This window comes from Gavia stellata, chromosome 22, assembly GCF_030936135.1.
Source record: "Gavia stellata isolate bGavSte3 chromosome 22, bGavSte3.hap2, whole genome shotgun sequence".
Lineage (NCBI taxonomy): Eukaryota > Metazoa > Chordata > Aves > Gaviiformes > Gaviidae > Gavia > Gavia stellata.
In genome coordinates this window covers 6,943,883-6,958,365 of record NC_082615.1, presented here as the reverse complement: position 1 = coordinate 6,958,365, position 14,483 = coordinate 6,943,883, and the positions used below count along the sequence as shown (strand labels likewise).

The window sequence follows — 14,483 nt, the reverse complement described above, 5'->3', positions numbered from 1 at the left end:
CAAACTCATTGCAACTGGAAAAACTTGAAGAGAACCATAAAACTGATTGTTCTGTCTTCGTCAGCGTCGCTTAGTATTTCAGTCCATACTCTCCAGACTTAGTAGGCATATGGGATTTCCTCACTTTAAATCTGCCCCAGTATTTTAGCCCACGTGAAGCACTGTGCCTGGTAGGAACTTAACGACCAGGGCTTTCCATAAGCTAGACAAGAAGTGCTATTACAGTATCAGAGACATGCTTTCATCTCATGGTCTGGGTACCATCCCTCTGTGCTGTGCTCTTCAAGAGGTTGCCATTGCCCCATTGTAGCAAACTCCTTAAACACAGCTTGCATGGGCTTGCAAAACTGACTACCAGTGACTTGCATGCAAGCAGAAGGATAAAGCATCATACTCGTATGGCGTCAGGAGCTCTGGCCCTGGCAGTAGCGCTGGTCACGCATTGCCCCACACATTTGCTCTGAACATCTCCCCAGTCGAGAGGGCAGATTTCAGTTTTCTGCTGAAAATGATCTGTCTTGGCTGAGATACTGTCTCCAAAGGTTGTCACCTCTCATGTTCCTGTTCACTTTCCAGCACTGAAATCTCCTCACTTTTGCTTCCACAGACATGCAAACACACAGCCAAAAGGCCACTGCAGTCTCAGGAATCACCAGTTTCCATTTTTCATTAACTAGATGTTGACCTTGTATGGTCAGACACCTGTTTTAGGCAGAGAAGCAGCATTTCATTACAGCTTAGGCAACACCCTGAGCATTGAGCCACAAGAGACGAGCAGTTCAGTGTAAGCTACCTATTCTGTACGGGCCTGGAGACTAACTTCAGGCCAGATTTGGATTCTATTTTCACCAGCTTACATCCCAAAATCTTGGGGAAATAGTTCAGATTTTTGCAACATTGAGATAAATAAATGAGAATCTGGCTTTGGAGGGGGAAGACTGTTAAAATGTAATTATCCTCCAAGTCTAGGGCCTTGACATTATGAGGAGCTACCTTTCTTTCACTTACCATGGAATTAATGCAAAAATACACACACACACCCCCCAAATACCCTCTTTCGTTAAGCTGAGTACCACGGAGGTAAGTCGGCAGGAGTGCGATGCCCAAACCATACCCACCCCAGAGGTCTCCTCCTCAAACTACCCACCACCAAACGCTCCGCTCTTCCATGCTCTGCATTTTCAGGTGCCCTATGGCCCCACACTTGAGAAACATTAGGAGCCATACGCACGACTGTGGCTACCAGCTCTGTAACAGTATGGAGAACCTTCATGCCTTATTTATTTATAATGGAAAGCAGTTGTCTAATAAAATAAAATAAATAAAAATGAACAACAACAGCAACAAAAGCATCCTTGTTGATTTTCTCAGAGCATTCACCACCCTATTACTTCAACATTTGTAGCAGGGGATATCTGAAGCAATGCTGGTTTAAGTCAGCCAGTGCTTACTCTTGCAGTCATCTGGTTACTGCAGAGGTGTGGGAAGAGGGTCGCCTTGACTTTCCATTTCAAAGAATCCTGGGTGAATCAGCATCACAGTTAAGTGTACAGCAGACTAAATATATTTTTAAATGCTTTATTCTCTTCTTGGATAAAAAGAAACACCAGCATTCTCAAAGCTGAGACTTTCTTTACAGCTCTTCTTACTTTTAAGAACAGCAGAAGAGTTACTTCTTGGATTTTCATGTACAATTTGGGTCAAGAAAATGCTTCAGGCTCCTTTGCAGAAAGCAGAGAGAATATGCCGAACTATACTACTGCATTATTTATATAACATACATTTTATGCACTTGGACTACTAACATTTGCCACACAATAGAACCCCTTCTTTTGTCAGCTCCGAAGTCTCTGTAAAACTGTACAATTTCTAAGCTTGCAATTCAAATGCTATTTTTGTTTTGGTCTTTCTTGAAAACCACACATCCAAAAATGACTGATGTAAGTAACACGATATTAGTATTTGGCTTAACAAAGGAACAGCTGCCGTCTATCAGCAGTTTGTTCAGCAAAGCGCTGAAGGCATTTTTTCTACATCCAAAAATATTAGTGGCCATATATATACGTCCTGATGACTGTGTGAGTCAGAGTCACTTGATTTTTTTCTTAAGTGAGGATTTCAGCAATCAAAGGAGGAAAAGATAAGCATCTTCTGCCCTTTTATCCCACCTTTTATCTAAACTTTTCAAATTGCATTGAAAACACCAAGGAAAACTACACAACTCCATTAAGAGGTAAGAAGAGAGTATTAAACAACCACACTGCTCAGCACAGAAACTGGTCTAATAGAGAGCAGCAGCTATTTAACAGCACACCCCCATGATTCAGGACAGAAAGAAAAATACTGCATGCAATTAAAATGGATGAGAAAAAGTACAATGTAATAGGAAATAATGAGTATTTTCAGAATTTGGCAAAATCAGTGACCCTATTCAGCTCACACCACTAAGATCAGTAAGGGCACAGCTTGTCAAGAATTCAGTTTTATGCTGAATTTGAAAGATGACATTTAGACAAGTGCATTTCCATCAGATCTAGTCTGGCTTCTTACTTTACCACCAGTTTGAGTAACCCTTCAGAAAAGCACCCATCATTAGAAATAAGGATGGACCACTTGAAGCACAAATTCAAGGTGTTTACAGAGCTTGAACTCTCACAGAGAAGAAGATTTCCTGATTCAGCAGTTTTCCCTCTCTTACATGAGCTGAGACCTTCTGGAAGGTCCCTTAAAGTCCCGACTTGCTCCTACCTTAAAGGCTTGTGCCCTCACTCACACAAGGAGCGACCGGCTCCTTGGACACATCAGCTTTTGCATCACGTTTCAGGGATGGCTCCTCACAGCTCCTGCTCACCAGTGACCACCACCACCAAATGGGGTGAGCTTGCTTTCTAAGCCACCATCAGTATTGAGGCAATTCATATCTCCAGCCTAGATGTCAAAGGCTTGGCTCTTCTTGGGTCACACCAAAGTGACCCCAAGCCCTGCCTGCCAGGGAGAGCTGTTTCCAACCATCCAAGCAGAGATCATTCTGCTTTTTGCCAAGGCTCTTTGGATGTCTGCATCAGCCAACGTAGAGTGGGAAAGAAGCAAAACCAGAGAAATGTCCTTTTTGATGGGTCTGGCTTCGATTGCGTGACCTTCAAGCTCCTTTCCCAGTCCCTCTGTGCACCGTACAATGACACTGACCTTGGCGTGTGTTACCAGCACAATAGTTGGTAAAATGAGTCATCCTGCTTTGGATATTTTACCCATCCCTCTGGCTACAAATCACAAACGTTTACCTGTTCCCTGTTAGAAATTAAGGTCACCAGATGGCATGGTTTGTCTCTAACAGTTCTGGTTTTTTTCCTTAAAGCATTCCGTTTTCAGCTGAGTTTGGACAGGAGAAGCAGAGCAAAAGAACCCCAGAACACAGAGACTCAATTAAAACAAAGCGCAGAGCCCTCCTTGACCCCCGAGCGCTGCTCAACGCCAGTCAGGGCAGACCGACCATCAACATTCAGGTCTTGCTCCTTTCCAGAGGACCGAGTTTCCTGATTTTGCACTGATTATCTAGGTGGGACCCAGTTCAGATCCTCAGTTGCATGCTGCCTTTATATCAGCTTCAGAACACCCATTTTATCTTCACCCACAATTTTAAACAGAAGATCGTCAGCTCCTGTCAAAACACCAGAGTTAATGACAGCCCCATCCCTTCCTGCGCATTTTCCTGCTGCCAGAAATAGCAATCCCTGCCCCTCCCGAACGCACACCCTGCTTGTCAGGCCAACGTGACAGCTCCAACAGGAGCAAGAGCTGAGGGATTCCACAAGTTCTTCACTCCACTGCGACCCCCCTCCACCTCAGTGTCTCTCTTACAGACCTGGAAACGTGTATGTGCTGCTGTATCATCTTCATTAAAAATATATGTATACACGTATGTATAAAAAGCTTTTTCGCACTCTTGAGCAGATGAAAATCTGAAAGCTGAAGCATCCCAGGTGCAAAAATTAGACAGTAAATAAATGCTGGGCGTGTTTTCACTTTCACGCCCCGCCGCCGCTCGCGAAGGCGCGGGGTGCAGGGGGGAGCACGCTGTCCCCCACCGCTGCCTGCGCCGTGAGGGGCTGGAACCGACCTGCCCAAAGCAGCCCCAGGCACCGGCGGCGGGGCCTCCCGCACCCCACACACCGGGCCCCGCCACCGCTCACACCGGGGCACCACACGGCCACCCCGCCCCGGCATCCCTGTGCCCGGCCACCCCTCCACCTCCCACAGCGGGGCGTGCATGGGCGCCCACAGACCCCATGCACCCCCCAGACGCCCCACAGCCCCCGCTCAGCACCCCACAGCCCCCGCTCAGCACCCCACAGACCCCCCCCAGCACCCCACAGACCCCCCCACCTCCTATACCCCCCCCCCGTTCCCCCCAGACCCCCCGTACACACCACCCCAGACCTCACGGACATCACACACCCCCCCACACCACACGTACACCCCACACACCCCATCTATCACAACTCCCCCGGCCCCCACAGCCCCCCCCAACCGCTGCCCGCGTAGGCCCCACCCCGGAACGCGGCGCGCGGCCGCCGTTTCCGTGGGGACGCCTTGGCGGAAGTGCACCGCGGGAGCCAAGATGGCGGCGCACACGCTGCGGGGCCTGTGCTGGCCGCGGCCGGGGCTTCTCGCCGCCCGGTTCTCGCAGCGGGCCGCCGCCGGGACCGAATACCGGAGCGCCTACAGCCTGGACAAGCTGTACCCGCCGCGGCAGGACGGCGACGCCGCCGCCAGCGCTCCGGTGAGTGGGGCGGGGGGGGTGGGGAAAGAAGACGAGCGAGGGGCGGGGGTTAGCGTGGGGCGGGCCTTAGCGCTTGAGTGACATAGAGTGGGTGGGCGGGGTTTCTCAAAGGGGCGGTGCCATCACCAGTGGGCGGGGTTAGTACAATAGGGTTTGCTAGTGTAGGTGGGCGGGGTTTAGCGGAAGGGGCGGGGTTAGAGGAAGGGGCGGGGCCGGGCCCAGGCCGGGGCAGCCCCAGGCCCCCGGGACGGGTCTGTCCCCCCGGGGCCGAGCCCGGAGCAGCGGCGGAGCGGCCCTGGCTCCCCCCGGCCTCGCCCCAGCGCCTAACGCGGCCGCCCCGTGGTGTTTTCCAGGAGGAGACGCAGCCGGCCGCCCTCGACATCCCCCTGGGTGAGTGTCCCCCCGAACCGCACCTGGGCCCCGGTGCTTGGCTGGGGCTGTCCCGGGTTAAGCGCCCGGAGGTGGGTTAGGTCCGGGCTACGGAGTCCGCGCTCGGTGCACAGAGCTAAACCCGGAGTGGGACCACCACCGGGTCACAGGCGTCCGTCAGGCCTGCGTGCTGCAGCCTGGATCGTCCCCGTTCCCTGCTGCCCAGCGCAGAACCGGCTGGGGACGCCTCTCCGGGTCAGCACGCCTTTCCGGGTCAGCACGCTGCTGCTCCTCTCTTCCAGCTCGCCTGACCGTCTCCTACTGCCGGAGCAGCGGCCCTGGCGGGCAGCACGTTAATAAAGGTGAGGAAGAGACTTTCAAGGAAAAAGTCCTAATCTTTAAGTTGCTTTTTTATACTTTGCGGTGAAATATGGGGAGCTTGAAATTAAAGAGCATCTTTGCCCTGTCTGATGCTAATTTTTCATTATCGTTACCCTATGTTTTCACACAACTTCTAAGTCTTCACAATGCTCGAGACCCAGTGGCACCATACTGGATTCTCCAAGAAACGCTCTTACCGGGATCGTCGCTGCTACACGCATCACACCAAACACCGCTTCTGTCTGATCCGTTTTCATTGATCAAACGTACAACAAGCCAACTGGATTCGGAAACTTCCCGGTGCAATAAATTCGCAGCTTAATTGACATAAACTAAAAATCCTTCCTGTTGTGCTATTGCCATTAAAAATAAGGTAGTTGGTGACTGGCAATAGCAATATATCTTGTAGTGTCTAGAAAGGGAAATGGCATGACAAACTCTAATTTAAAGTTTGTCTTGTGGAGTGGTATGTAAAAATGTGGCACGAGAAAAATAGCGATCTTTCAGGAATTAATACTGGAATCATCCTATGTTCAAAGCTGGCAGTGAACAGACTGAATTCTCTCATAAAACTCAGGAAGGCGAGCCAGTACGTTCAAAAAAGACCCTGTTTTTCCTCCCAGTGAATACCAAGGCAGAAGTTCGGTTCCACCTGGCGTCAGCAGACTGGATCCCAGAAGCTGCAAGGCAAAAAATGGCATCCATGGTAACTACCCTCCCCTTCCAGCCACGGGTTAAATTTCAGACAGAACGTGACAAGTCTAACGAGGTTTAGTGATCACATCACGTTTTCCCCTCTTTAGCACAGGAATAAGATAAACCGAGCTGGTGAGCTGATTGTCAACTCTGAAGAGAGTCGCTACCAAATGAGGAATCTGGCGATTTGTTTAGAAAAAATCAGAACCATGGTCACGGAGGCGACAGAGAAGCCCAAGGTGGTGTCTAAGGAGACTACACAGAAACTCATAGAGAGGTATCTTTATTGAAATGGCCTTTATTTGAGATGGATTCAGATTATTGTGTTGCGTGATTTAGTTTGTAGCCTCTTTAAACAATCTTCTTCATACTCATTTGGATTTCCTTTTCTTAAAATAAAATCACTGCTCCATTAGATCTTAACTGCTTTCCTGGGTAGCATCCCAAGAACAGGGACTGTTTTTTCTGTCTGTGGACATTTGTCAGCACATCGAGTCTACATTATAACTGTGCTCGAAGTTGAATATTTAAATGTTTTCTTTGTACACTGAAGGATCTTTTCATTTTGTTTTAGGGTGGAAAAAATGAACCGTGAACGACTACGACAGAAGAAGATACACTCAAATATAAAACAAAGCAGGAAGGCAGACTTTGACTGAGAACAGCGGAGATCGAAGTCCTTGGCATAGCATCTTTTTCAAGAAATGGCATTGGCAGCTGTAGATAATGCTAAACTCATGAGCTGGATTGAATAAAACTAGTCTAAAAATGTAAATAAAAATATTTAACATCTTCTTTTGAACCTAATGATATGCTTTTTTTTTTGTCAGCTACGGTTTTTTATTCTTTGTCCCCTTCATCCAGCCCGCTGCCCTCTGAGAGCACCTTCTGCTGCTGAACATATCAGCAGCAGTAGATTTGGGGGAAAGAAAGGGAAGAGTAAAAGCAGTCTAACTGCATATCTAAGTAGCAAATAAAGAGTATTCACCATTTCAAGCATTTTCCTTCCATTTTAGTTGATTTTTTTTTTCCTAACCAAAAAAGTACAGGTAATTTCGTTAAATTAACCTAAAGCCACGGCAGGAATTTGGCAGGAGGCAGTTGCTCTCTGTTAGCGCTAAGAGAAAGAAACCACCCTGTACGCACAGGAGGCTTCTGGCCCTTGAGGTAGAGCAGCAAAAACCCCTCAGGCTGAGTCTTAACGGGCTTCAAGAGTCCCTCATTAGTGGACCCTGTTTAAACAGAAGGAAGTTCCGTGGTTTCATGGGGATTTCACCGCCAGCAGCTCAGTTCACTGGGGGGATGTCTCAAAGATACTGAAATTACACTTTTTTCATCATTTCCCAGGGCCCCAGTGGCCTAATGGATAAGGCACTGGCCTTCTAAGTCAGGGATTGTGGGTTCGAGTCCCACCTGGGGTGAGGAGAGGTGGTTCTGTTTTAGGCAAAGACCCAAATAAGAGGGGAAAGTGCTCTCCGCTGGTCCCCGGGGTTTATTTGGGGCACAGCGAGGTGCACAGGGGCTCTGCTCCGACACTCGCACCTCTTCTACTCGTACCTCTCCTACGGCTGGTGCCTGATCCCCCCTTTGGAAGGGGGACTTTTGAGTTCTGCCCTCACACAGCTCAGCATTTACATCTGCAAAAAGCAGAGGGCTCAAATCCCACGTCCTCCCCAAAATGAGCTGCTGGGGTGGGACAGGAGCACAGCGATGCATCCTGACATCCCTGCCAGGAAACCCTGCCCCGGGCTGGCCGCCGCCGCCTCTGTGCACGGCATGGGGAGCAAAGATAATCAACTTTTCTCCTGCCTAAAACTTTTCTGCATGGGAGGGGATGGCTGCCAGCTTCCCCTTCCACAGGCAAAGGTTTCTGCAGCTGCGTGCTGTGCCCTGGCCCTTACAAGCGAGGCGGTGTCGCTGCTTCAGATGTATTTCTGACGCTGAAAGTCATCACACGAACATTAATTGGGGGAGCAGCAGCTGAAAGCACCCGTGACCAGGAGACCTCACTGCCACGTTTCACCTGCTGCTCAGGTCTCCCTCCCCGGATTTTACAGTAAAATTTGCAAGATTTTGCTTAAAGCCTTGGAGCCAGCACAGGCCACCAGGGTTTGGAGGAGACGGACGCTTCAGGGATTAAAAACGTATTCCCAGATCGTGCCTGGCACCATGGCAAGGAACCCCCCTTCTTGTTCACATCCGCGTATGGAGTTTACAGGAGCCAGAGGTCGGGGGTGCCCCGGGGGTGCCCCAGAAAGCGGGGAACCGCCCCCGACTGCAGCAGGGAACCCCCCACAGCCGGAGCAGAAAAGAGTCACCCCAGATGGGACTCGAACCCACAATCCCTGGCTTAGGAGGCCAGTGCCTTATCCATTAGGCCACTGGGGCTGCGTACAAACCTCTTTTTGGTGCCATAACTTAACTCTCTGATGGCCGGAGGGGCGCGTGCCCGCCGCCTGCGGTGGGGGGGTCCCACGCAGGACCCCCCTCCGGACTGAATATCCCCCCCAGCGCGGCAGCACCGTCCCCCCTAAACCACGCAGCTCTCCTCCCTCCACCGCCCAGGACAGCCCCAGCCCAGAAACTCCGGGGGGGGACAGGAGGAGGGGCTGGAGACCCCCGCCCCGCCCTCACCCCGCTCTCCCGCGGGAGCTGCCGGTGCCCGTGGCCGGTTGGCGGTGCAATAAGCCGCCCGGGGCCGTTCGCTCCGGACCCCGCGGGAAAAGCGCGGGGGGGGGGGGGGGGCGCGGGACAGACGAAGGGGGGGTGGCTTTTGCGCGGCCCCAGTGGCCTAATGGACAAGGCACTGGCCTCCTAAGCCAGGGACTGTGGGTTCGAGTCCCACCTGGGGTGGCAGCCGCCTTTTCCCCCCCCGCCACACCCCGGCAGCGGCGCCGCGCAGGGAGGGGCGATGCGGGGGGACCCCCTTACACACACGGAGCCCTGTGCCTCGCCCCAGCCCCGCGGTAGCTCACCGGGCGCTCCCCGCAGCGGTGAAAAGCCCCAGTCCGCGCCGCCCCCGCCCTTTTATCCCCCCCCCCCGGAACCGGCCCCAGCTGGGGCTCAGCCCCCACCCCGGGACCGGGCTCCCGTTCGCCTCCAGCGCCGGGACAGGGCGCGCTGCGCTGCTGCCCCGCCGTGGGGCAGAGCCCCGGGGGCACGAATCACCCCGGCCGGGAGACCCCCGGGGACTTGGGGGGCAGATCCCACCCCAAAGTTGCCCCCAGCACGGGCACCTTCCCTCGAGCTTTGCCCCACTGATACCCCCCGGGATGCTCTCACCCCACGGGGTATCGATCGCCACCCCCCCCAAGCCAGTGGCCCGCGGAAATTAAACGACTGGAGGATCTCTCGTGGCTTTAAAACAACCACGAAGGGACTCGAACCCTCAATCTTCTGATCCGAAGTCAGACGCCTTATCCATTAGGCCACGTGGTCCCCCGTTATTCTGCCTCGGGGACAGTGACACACAGCTGGGGGGTCCCACGGGTGGCCCTGCCAGCCCCACACGTCACCCACAGTCCCATCCCTCCAGAGGCTGCGGCTGCTCCTGCGGCCCAGCGCTGGTGATGGGGGTGAGCGGGCAAGGGGTCCCTCCCCCCCATGGGAACCCACATGCCAGTAGGTCATCATAGGACACCCCCCCGCCTCAGTTTACCCCGTGTGTGCTGATGGAGGCTGTGCCGTGCAGGAATTCTGCCGGCTGGAGGGGCAACATTCCCCTCCTGCCACCAGCTTCGCTGCCTGCTGCTCAAGCCGTGTTTCTGAGAATGCCAGGAACTCGGAACACAAATGCAACCTGAAATGCAAAGAGCAGACACCATCCAGGCGACACCCACAATATAACCCCCGACACAGAGCAGCTGGGGTCACCCTCCCGCTCCAGCTGCCGGGGGTACGCGTGTCCAGGCCTTCCCCGCCACGGCCCCACGGAAAGGCAAAGCCAAGATCATCATGTCCAGCCAAGGCCGTGTATGAGCCTTAAGCGGGAGGGAGGGAGAGTTTGACTGCCAGGGTGGGGCATTGCTGGTGAAGGAAGAAGAACGGGGACAGCCGGGACCCTGGGGACAGCCGGGACCCTGGGGACAACTCGTCCTTTCCCATGACAGCATTCAGTGTGGTGGTCACAGTGTCAACGAGCGGGTGACGGGCACCCTCTGTAACGTAGCAGCGCTACAGCATAATGGTGTGACGCAATGAGAAACACCATGGGCCTCGTTAAGCTCCTGTTCGTTATCAGTAACACCTCCTGCGTTCTCCTCCTGGTGCAGCTTTGCTTCTCTCCAAAACATGCGAGTCTCATCTAATCCTAAAAAAGAGTTTCCCAAAGCTGGATGCAGCGCAGGAAAAGTATTTTAACTTTTTTTAACTCTTCCACGGCCACGGGAGGTTTTGGGGACGTGTTGGTTCCTGGGGTACATTCCGCTCAGCTTTGGCCAGCGTGTCTTTTCCGACGGGTCTGTCAAATGGAAGCTGAGCAGAAACATGCTGGAGAGAAAGGGCTGCACGAGAGCACTTGTGCTCCGCGGGTGTGCAAAGCTTCCCGCTACGGCAGGCGGCAGCAGCCGGCAGATGAACCAGAGCACACAGCAGCAGCCCCCCAACTCCATCCAGCCCCGGCCCCCCCAGAGAGCTCACCAAGGCATGGGGGTACAGGGGGGTGTAGGGTACAAATCCCAGCGGTGTCGGAGGGGGAGAGGCCAGTGTGACGGGGGGGCACGGGTGGGCAGTGCCGCACCAGATGTGCAGTGGGGACGGCATGGCCAAGCGGGTCCGGTGCCCGACTGCAGAGCGGGGTTAGAGGGTCCGAGCCCCCCATGGCTGAGTGTCCCTCGGTCCCGGGGTCTCACGCCGGTGCAGGCAGGGCTCCTTGTTGCTGGCAGCGGTTGCCTGTGCTCACCCAGCAGCGGGGGATTTGCAGCCCTGAGAAAGCCTTGTGTCACCGCGGCATTTCTCCCTGGGGCTGTTTTCTTCGCTCTCTGCACCCCGGTCCTCGCCCACCAGCCGGCAAAGACGCTCCCACTCGTGAGGAGCAGCACAGGTTCAGCCTCCTGCTGCCCGAGACTTAGTGCTCCAGAGGCAGGAGAGGAGAGGACAGAAACCGCAGGAACAAAACCTGGTGCCGCCCGAGCGAGGCCATCGCTGATGGAAGTCCCTCAGCCCTCGCGGTGAACCAGCCCAGGCCCCTAGCGATGCTGCCAGCAGGACATTCCAGCGGGACTGCGGGTACAGCATCTCCAGGAGATGCAAAGGAACCGCTGCCCGAAGGAAGCCAAGTGATCATCTTGTTCCTGAAAGAAAAGCTCCCAAGAGCCACCTGATGCTATCCCACGTGTAAGAGGGATGCAAAAAATCTGCTCTCACCATGCTTTCAACCACAGCCCTGAAGCTGGTCACCCAAAGAGGTGCAAGTCAACTGGTCCCAGGCACTACCAGCCTGGAGGCACCCCTTTGAGCCCCTTTCCCCGGCTGAGCGACGCAGGGACCTGCAGCTCGGCTGCCTGGGGCTGCCGGCAGTCCAGCGCCCAGGGCTTCAGCATCTTTGCTGCTTTCCAGGCTGCAGAGTCATTTCCTCCCACACCTAACAGAGCAAAATTACTTAGAGAGAAACTTCGCTTTAGGTTTTACTAGTGTGATATCACCCTGACCGCAGCTGCCTTTTAAAATCCATTAACTCTGTAGGAAAAGACCCTCCAAGCAGCTTTTTGATGCAACAAACCTGAGATGGCATTACCCCAAAGGCACTTAGGCGGAGGACTCTGGTCCCAAGGCAGCACAGCCAAACTGTGCAAGCCCCCACCACCAGCCCCTCGCAGAGATGTGGTTTCGGGCAGGGGAGTAAAGCTTTCTTCCCATCAGAGCTTGTCCTCCTCCGGGAAGAGGTTTGCATGACACCTGCAAGGTAGTCACCCCAACATCAGTCGGCTTTTTGTGGGGGATCGGGTGCACTGATGATACAGGGAGCAGCCGGAGGGGGTGAAAACGCGGCTGAAATCCCCTGCTTGGCCCTGACCCAACCCAGATCCAGCTCTGCCCAGACAAGGCTAACTAAACAGCTTTAACTGCTCTGCTTTTGCACCTTCTGGGACACCTGGAAAGGTGCCCGTGCCCCAGCCTGAACCATCCTTTCATCAACACCTCTCCAAAAATCACCCTTTCATCTCCAGTCCCAAGGCAAAAGCTGGTCGTTACTCCCTCGGTAACAGCCCCGCTTGAGCACTCGGTACTGGGACCGCAGGACCAGCCCGACGAAGCATCCACCTTTGCACCGAAGCCTGGGGCAGTTTGTAGCTGCTCCTCGTTGATTCCCTTTTCCATGAGATCTAAGCTGGGACCGCTGGCTGGGAGCAGAGAACCGCGTCATCCGTACAGCGGCGCGTGCAGCCTGCGTACAGCAGCCACGGGCGCAGCCTGGAGCTGCCGTGGGGATATCTCTGCCCCAAACCGCCCGTCGTGGCCCACCCCAACCTCCCTCTTCAGTCTCCCCCTCCGCAAGCTCTGCAGCGGCTGCGCTCGCGTACGCGCGTCCAGCAGCGCTGTTTTATTTGCGCTCCTGGGTTCTCCCGGTGCGTTAACCTCCTTAATTGACATCCGCCACCGGGGATGGGGTACCTCTTCCCACCGAGCAGCCAAAGCCAGGCCCCGCCGGGCAGCAGCAGCAGGAGCCCCGGCAGCGCTGCGGGCACTAAAACGGGGAGAAAGAGGATGGAAACGGGGTTGGCACCGGCAAAAGTGGGGGGCTCACCCCAGATGGGACTCGAACCCACAATCCCTGGCTTAGGAGGCCAGTGCCTTATCCATTAGGCCACTGGGGCTGCGCAAAGCGCGCGCCCCGGCCCGTGGGAACGGCCCCGACCCCGGCGCCCGCCCCGCCCCGCGGGACCTTGGGCTGCGCCGGCGCGAGCGCGGTCGCGCGTGGGCCCCACGCGGGGGAATCACGCCGGGGCTCCGCGGGAAGGGGGAGCGGGGCCGGGCTGTACCACGAGCGGCGGGGCCGGGGCGGGGGGGGGGGGGGGGGGGGGGGGCACGGGACCACACCTGTGTTGGCTTTTTCCCTCCCCCGCCGCGATGGCAGAGGCGCGGAGGGAGAAGGGGAAAAGCTGGGGCGGGTTGGGAAAAAAAAGGGCCGACCACGAAGGGACTCGAACCCTCAATCTTCTGATCCGAAGTCAGACGCCTTATCCATTAGGCCACGCGGTCACTAGTGTTACAGCCCCCCCATCCCCCCCCCAGCCATGCTGCCAACCCCCAGCATCACCCCCGGGTCCCACGGAGCACCCCGGGTGCTGGGGGGGGACACCCGAAGACACGGGCGGGGAAGAACCGTGCTGCCGCAGCCGGGCCCTGGGGAAATCAAGCGTGGGACTTGCCGGCTGCGGTTGCTGCGCTGGAGCTGGGGGACAGTCCCGCAGCCAGGCCTTGGGGGCTCTGCTGGGGAGAGGCAGAAGCAGGGTGCTGCAGTGCGGGCTCCCGCTGAGCACCCCAGGCATCCCCTCGCCTCACCCAGCCTCGCAAGTGCCACGGGGATCCGGCTTCCCTCCCTCCTTTGCCCCGCACGGCGAGCTGCTGCAAGGAGGGACGTCGTGCAGAGCACTGCGCAGACCTCGCTGCAACGGGGCACGGTGGGTACCAAAGGTTTGCAGAACAACAGGGCAGATTGGCAGTTCCCGTGTGCTCACATCCCACCAGCTGCTGGCAGGCGTAAGGGATTGCTGGAGGCCAAGTCACCTCTAGCACCGTTCCGGGGGCTCAGCATTGTCCCACCTCTCGTGACACTGTCACCCACCAGTGTAAGCTCCTACAACCAACACAGCCCTCAAGCCCCAGCACAGAGGTCACCCCTACCTCCCCTTATGTCTGATTCAAACCCTGTCTTACGGCCCATACGCTTCCCATCTCCTATCTCAGACACAGAGGTCACAGTAATAAGATGCCATCTACGCTGTCCCAGTGGGATGGGACTTCCCAAGCACACAAGAATTAGAACCAGTCCCTCGCAAGGGAACCATCACTTCGAGCGCCTGGAGGTATCGCTGGAATCACAGCAAAAAAAAATAGGCAGTGATGGAGAGGAGGGCGGCTAAGGGAAAGAGAGATGGAGATGTAGGGAAAAAAAAAGTCTCTGAGCCTTTAATCTTAACCGTGAGGACGTGGAGAAGAACCTCGAGAGCACAGGAGATCAGCAAGGAGACAGAAACAGAAAATCAGTGGGTGTGTGAAAGGCTCAGCGCTTTGGGAAATGAGGACATACTCTACC

General features: G+C 55.2%; 1 protein-coding gene and 6 non-coding genes across 7 annotated transcripts; 3 read left to right on the top strand and 4 right to left on the bottom strand.

The window, feature by feature from the left end:
* The first annotated feature begins 4,618 nt into the window (after window positions 1-4,618).
* MRPL58 (mitochondrial ribosomal protein L58) lies at window positions 4,619-7,043 on the top strand. Its single transcript, XM_059828305.1, has 6 exons — window positions 4,619-4,780; window positions 5,137-5,170; window positions 5,452-5,511; window positions 6,154-6,236; window positions 6,334-6,503; window positions 6,801-7,043. The coding sequence occupies exons 1-6, from the start codon at window positions 4,619-4,621 to the stop codon at window positions 6,883-6,885; spliced, it is 594 nt and encodes a 197-aa protein (XP_059684288.1). The 3' UTR covers window positions 6,886-7,043.
* A 531-nt stretch (window positions 7,044-7,574) lies between these two features.
* On the top strand, window positions 7,575-7,647 carry TRNAR-UCU (transfer RNA arginine (anticodon UCU)). Its single transcript has one exon. It is a non-coding gene; the product is annotated as a tRNA-Arg (tRNA).
* Window positions 7,648-8,541: 894 nt separating this feature from the next.
* TRNAR-CCU (transfer RNA arginine (anticodon CCU)) lies at window positions 8,542-8,614 on the bottom strand. Its single transcript has one exon. It is a non-coding gene; the product is annotated as a tRNA-Arg (tRNA).
* Window positions 8,615-9,006: 392 nt separating this feature from the next.
* Window positions 9,007-9,079, top strand: TRNAR-CCU (transfer RNA arginine (anticodon CCU)). The gene has a single exon. It is a non-coding gene; the product is annotated as a tRNA-Arg (tRNA).
* Window positions 9,080-9,591: 512 nt separating this feature from the next.
* TRNAR-UCG (transfer RNA arginine (anticodon UCG)) lies at window positions 9,592-9,664 on the bottom strand. The gene has a single exon. It is a non-coding gene; the product is annotated as a tRNA-Arg (tRNA).
* A 3,304-nt stretch (window positions 9,665-12,968) lies between these two features.
* On the bottom strand, window positions 12,969-13,041 carry TRNAR-CCU (transfer RNA arginine (anticodon CCU)). The gene has a single exon. It is a non-coding gene; the product is annotated as a tRNA-Arg (tRNA).
* A 312-nt stretch (window positions 13,042-13,353) lies between these two features.
* TRNAR-UCG (transfer RNA arginine (anticodon UCG)) lies at window positions 13,354-13,426 on the bottom strand. Its single transcript has one exon. It is a non-coding gene; the product is annotated as a tRNA-Arg (tRNA).
* Between the last annotated feature and the right edge of the window lie 1,057 nt (window positions 13,427-14,483).

Bases quoted from the DNA above. Each gene is read 5' to 3' on its own strand.
- MRPL58 (XM_059828305.1), top strand. From the start codon at position 4,619: ATGGCGGCGCACACGCTGCGGGGCCTGTGCTGGCCGCGGCCGGGGCTT. The intron at 5,171-5,451 runs GTGAGTGTCCCC...CCTCTCTTCCAG, and splicing joins CGCCCTCGACATCCCCCTGG to CTCGCCTGACCGTCTCCTAC. The intron at 6,237-6,333 runs GTAACTACCCTC...TCCCCTCTTTAG, and splicing joins GGCAAAAAATGGCATCCATG to CACAGGAATAAGATAAACCG.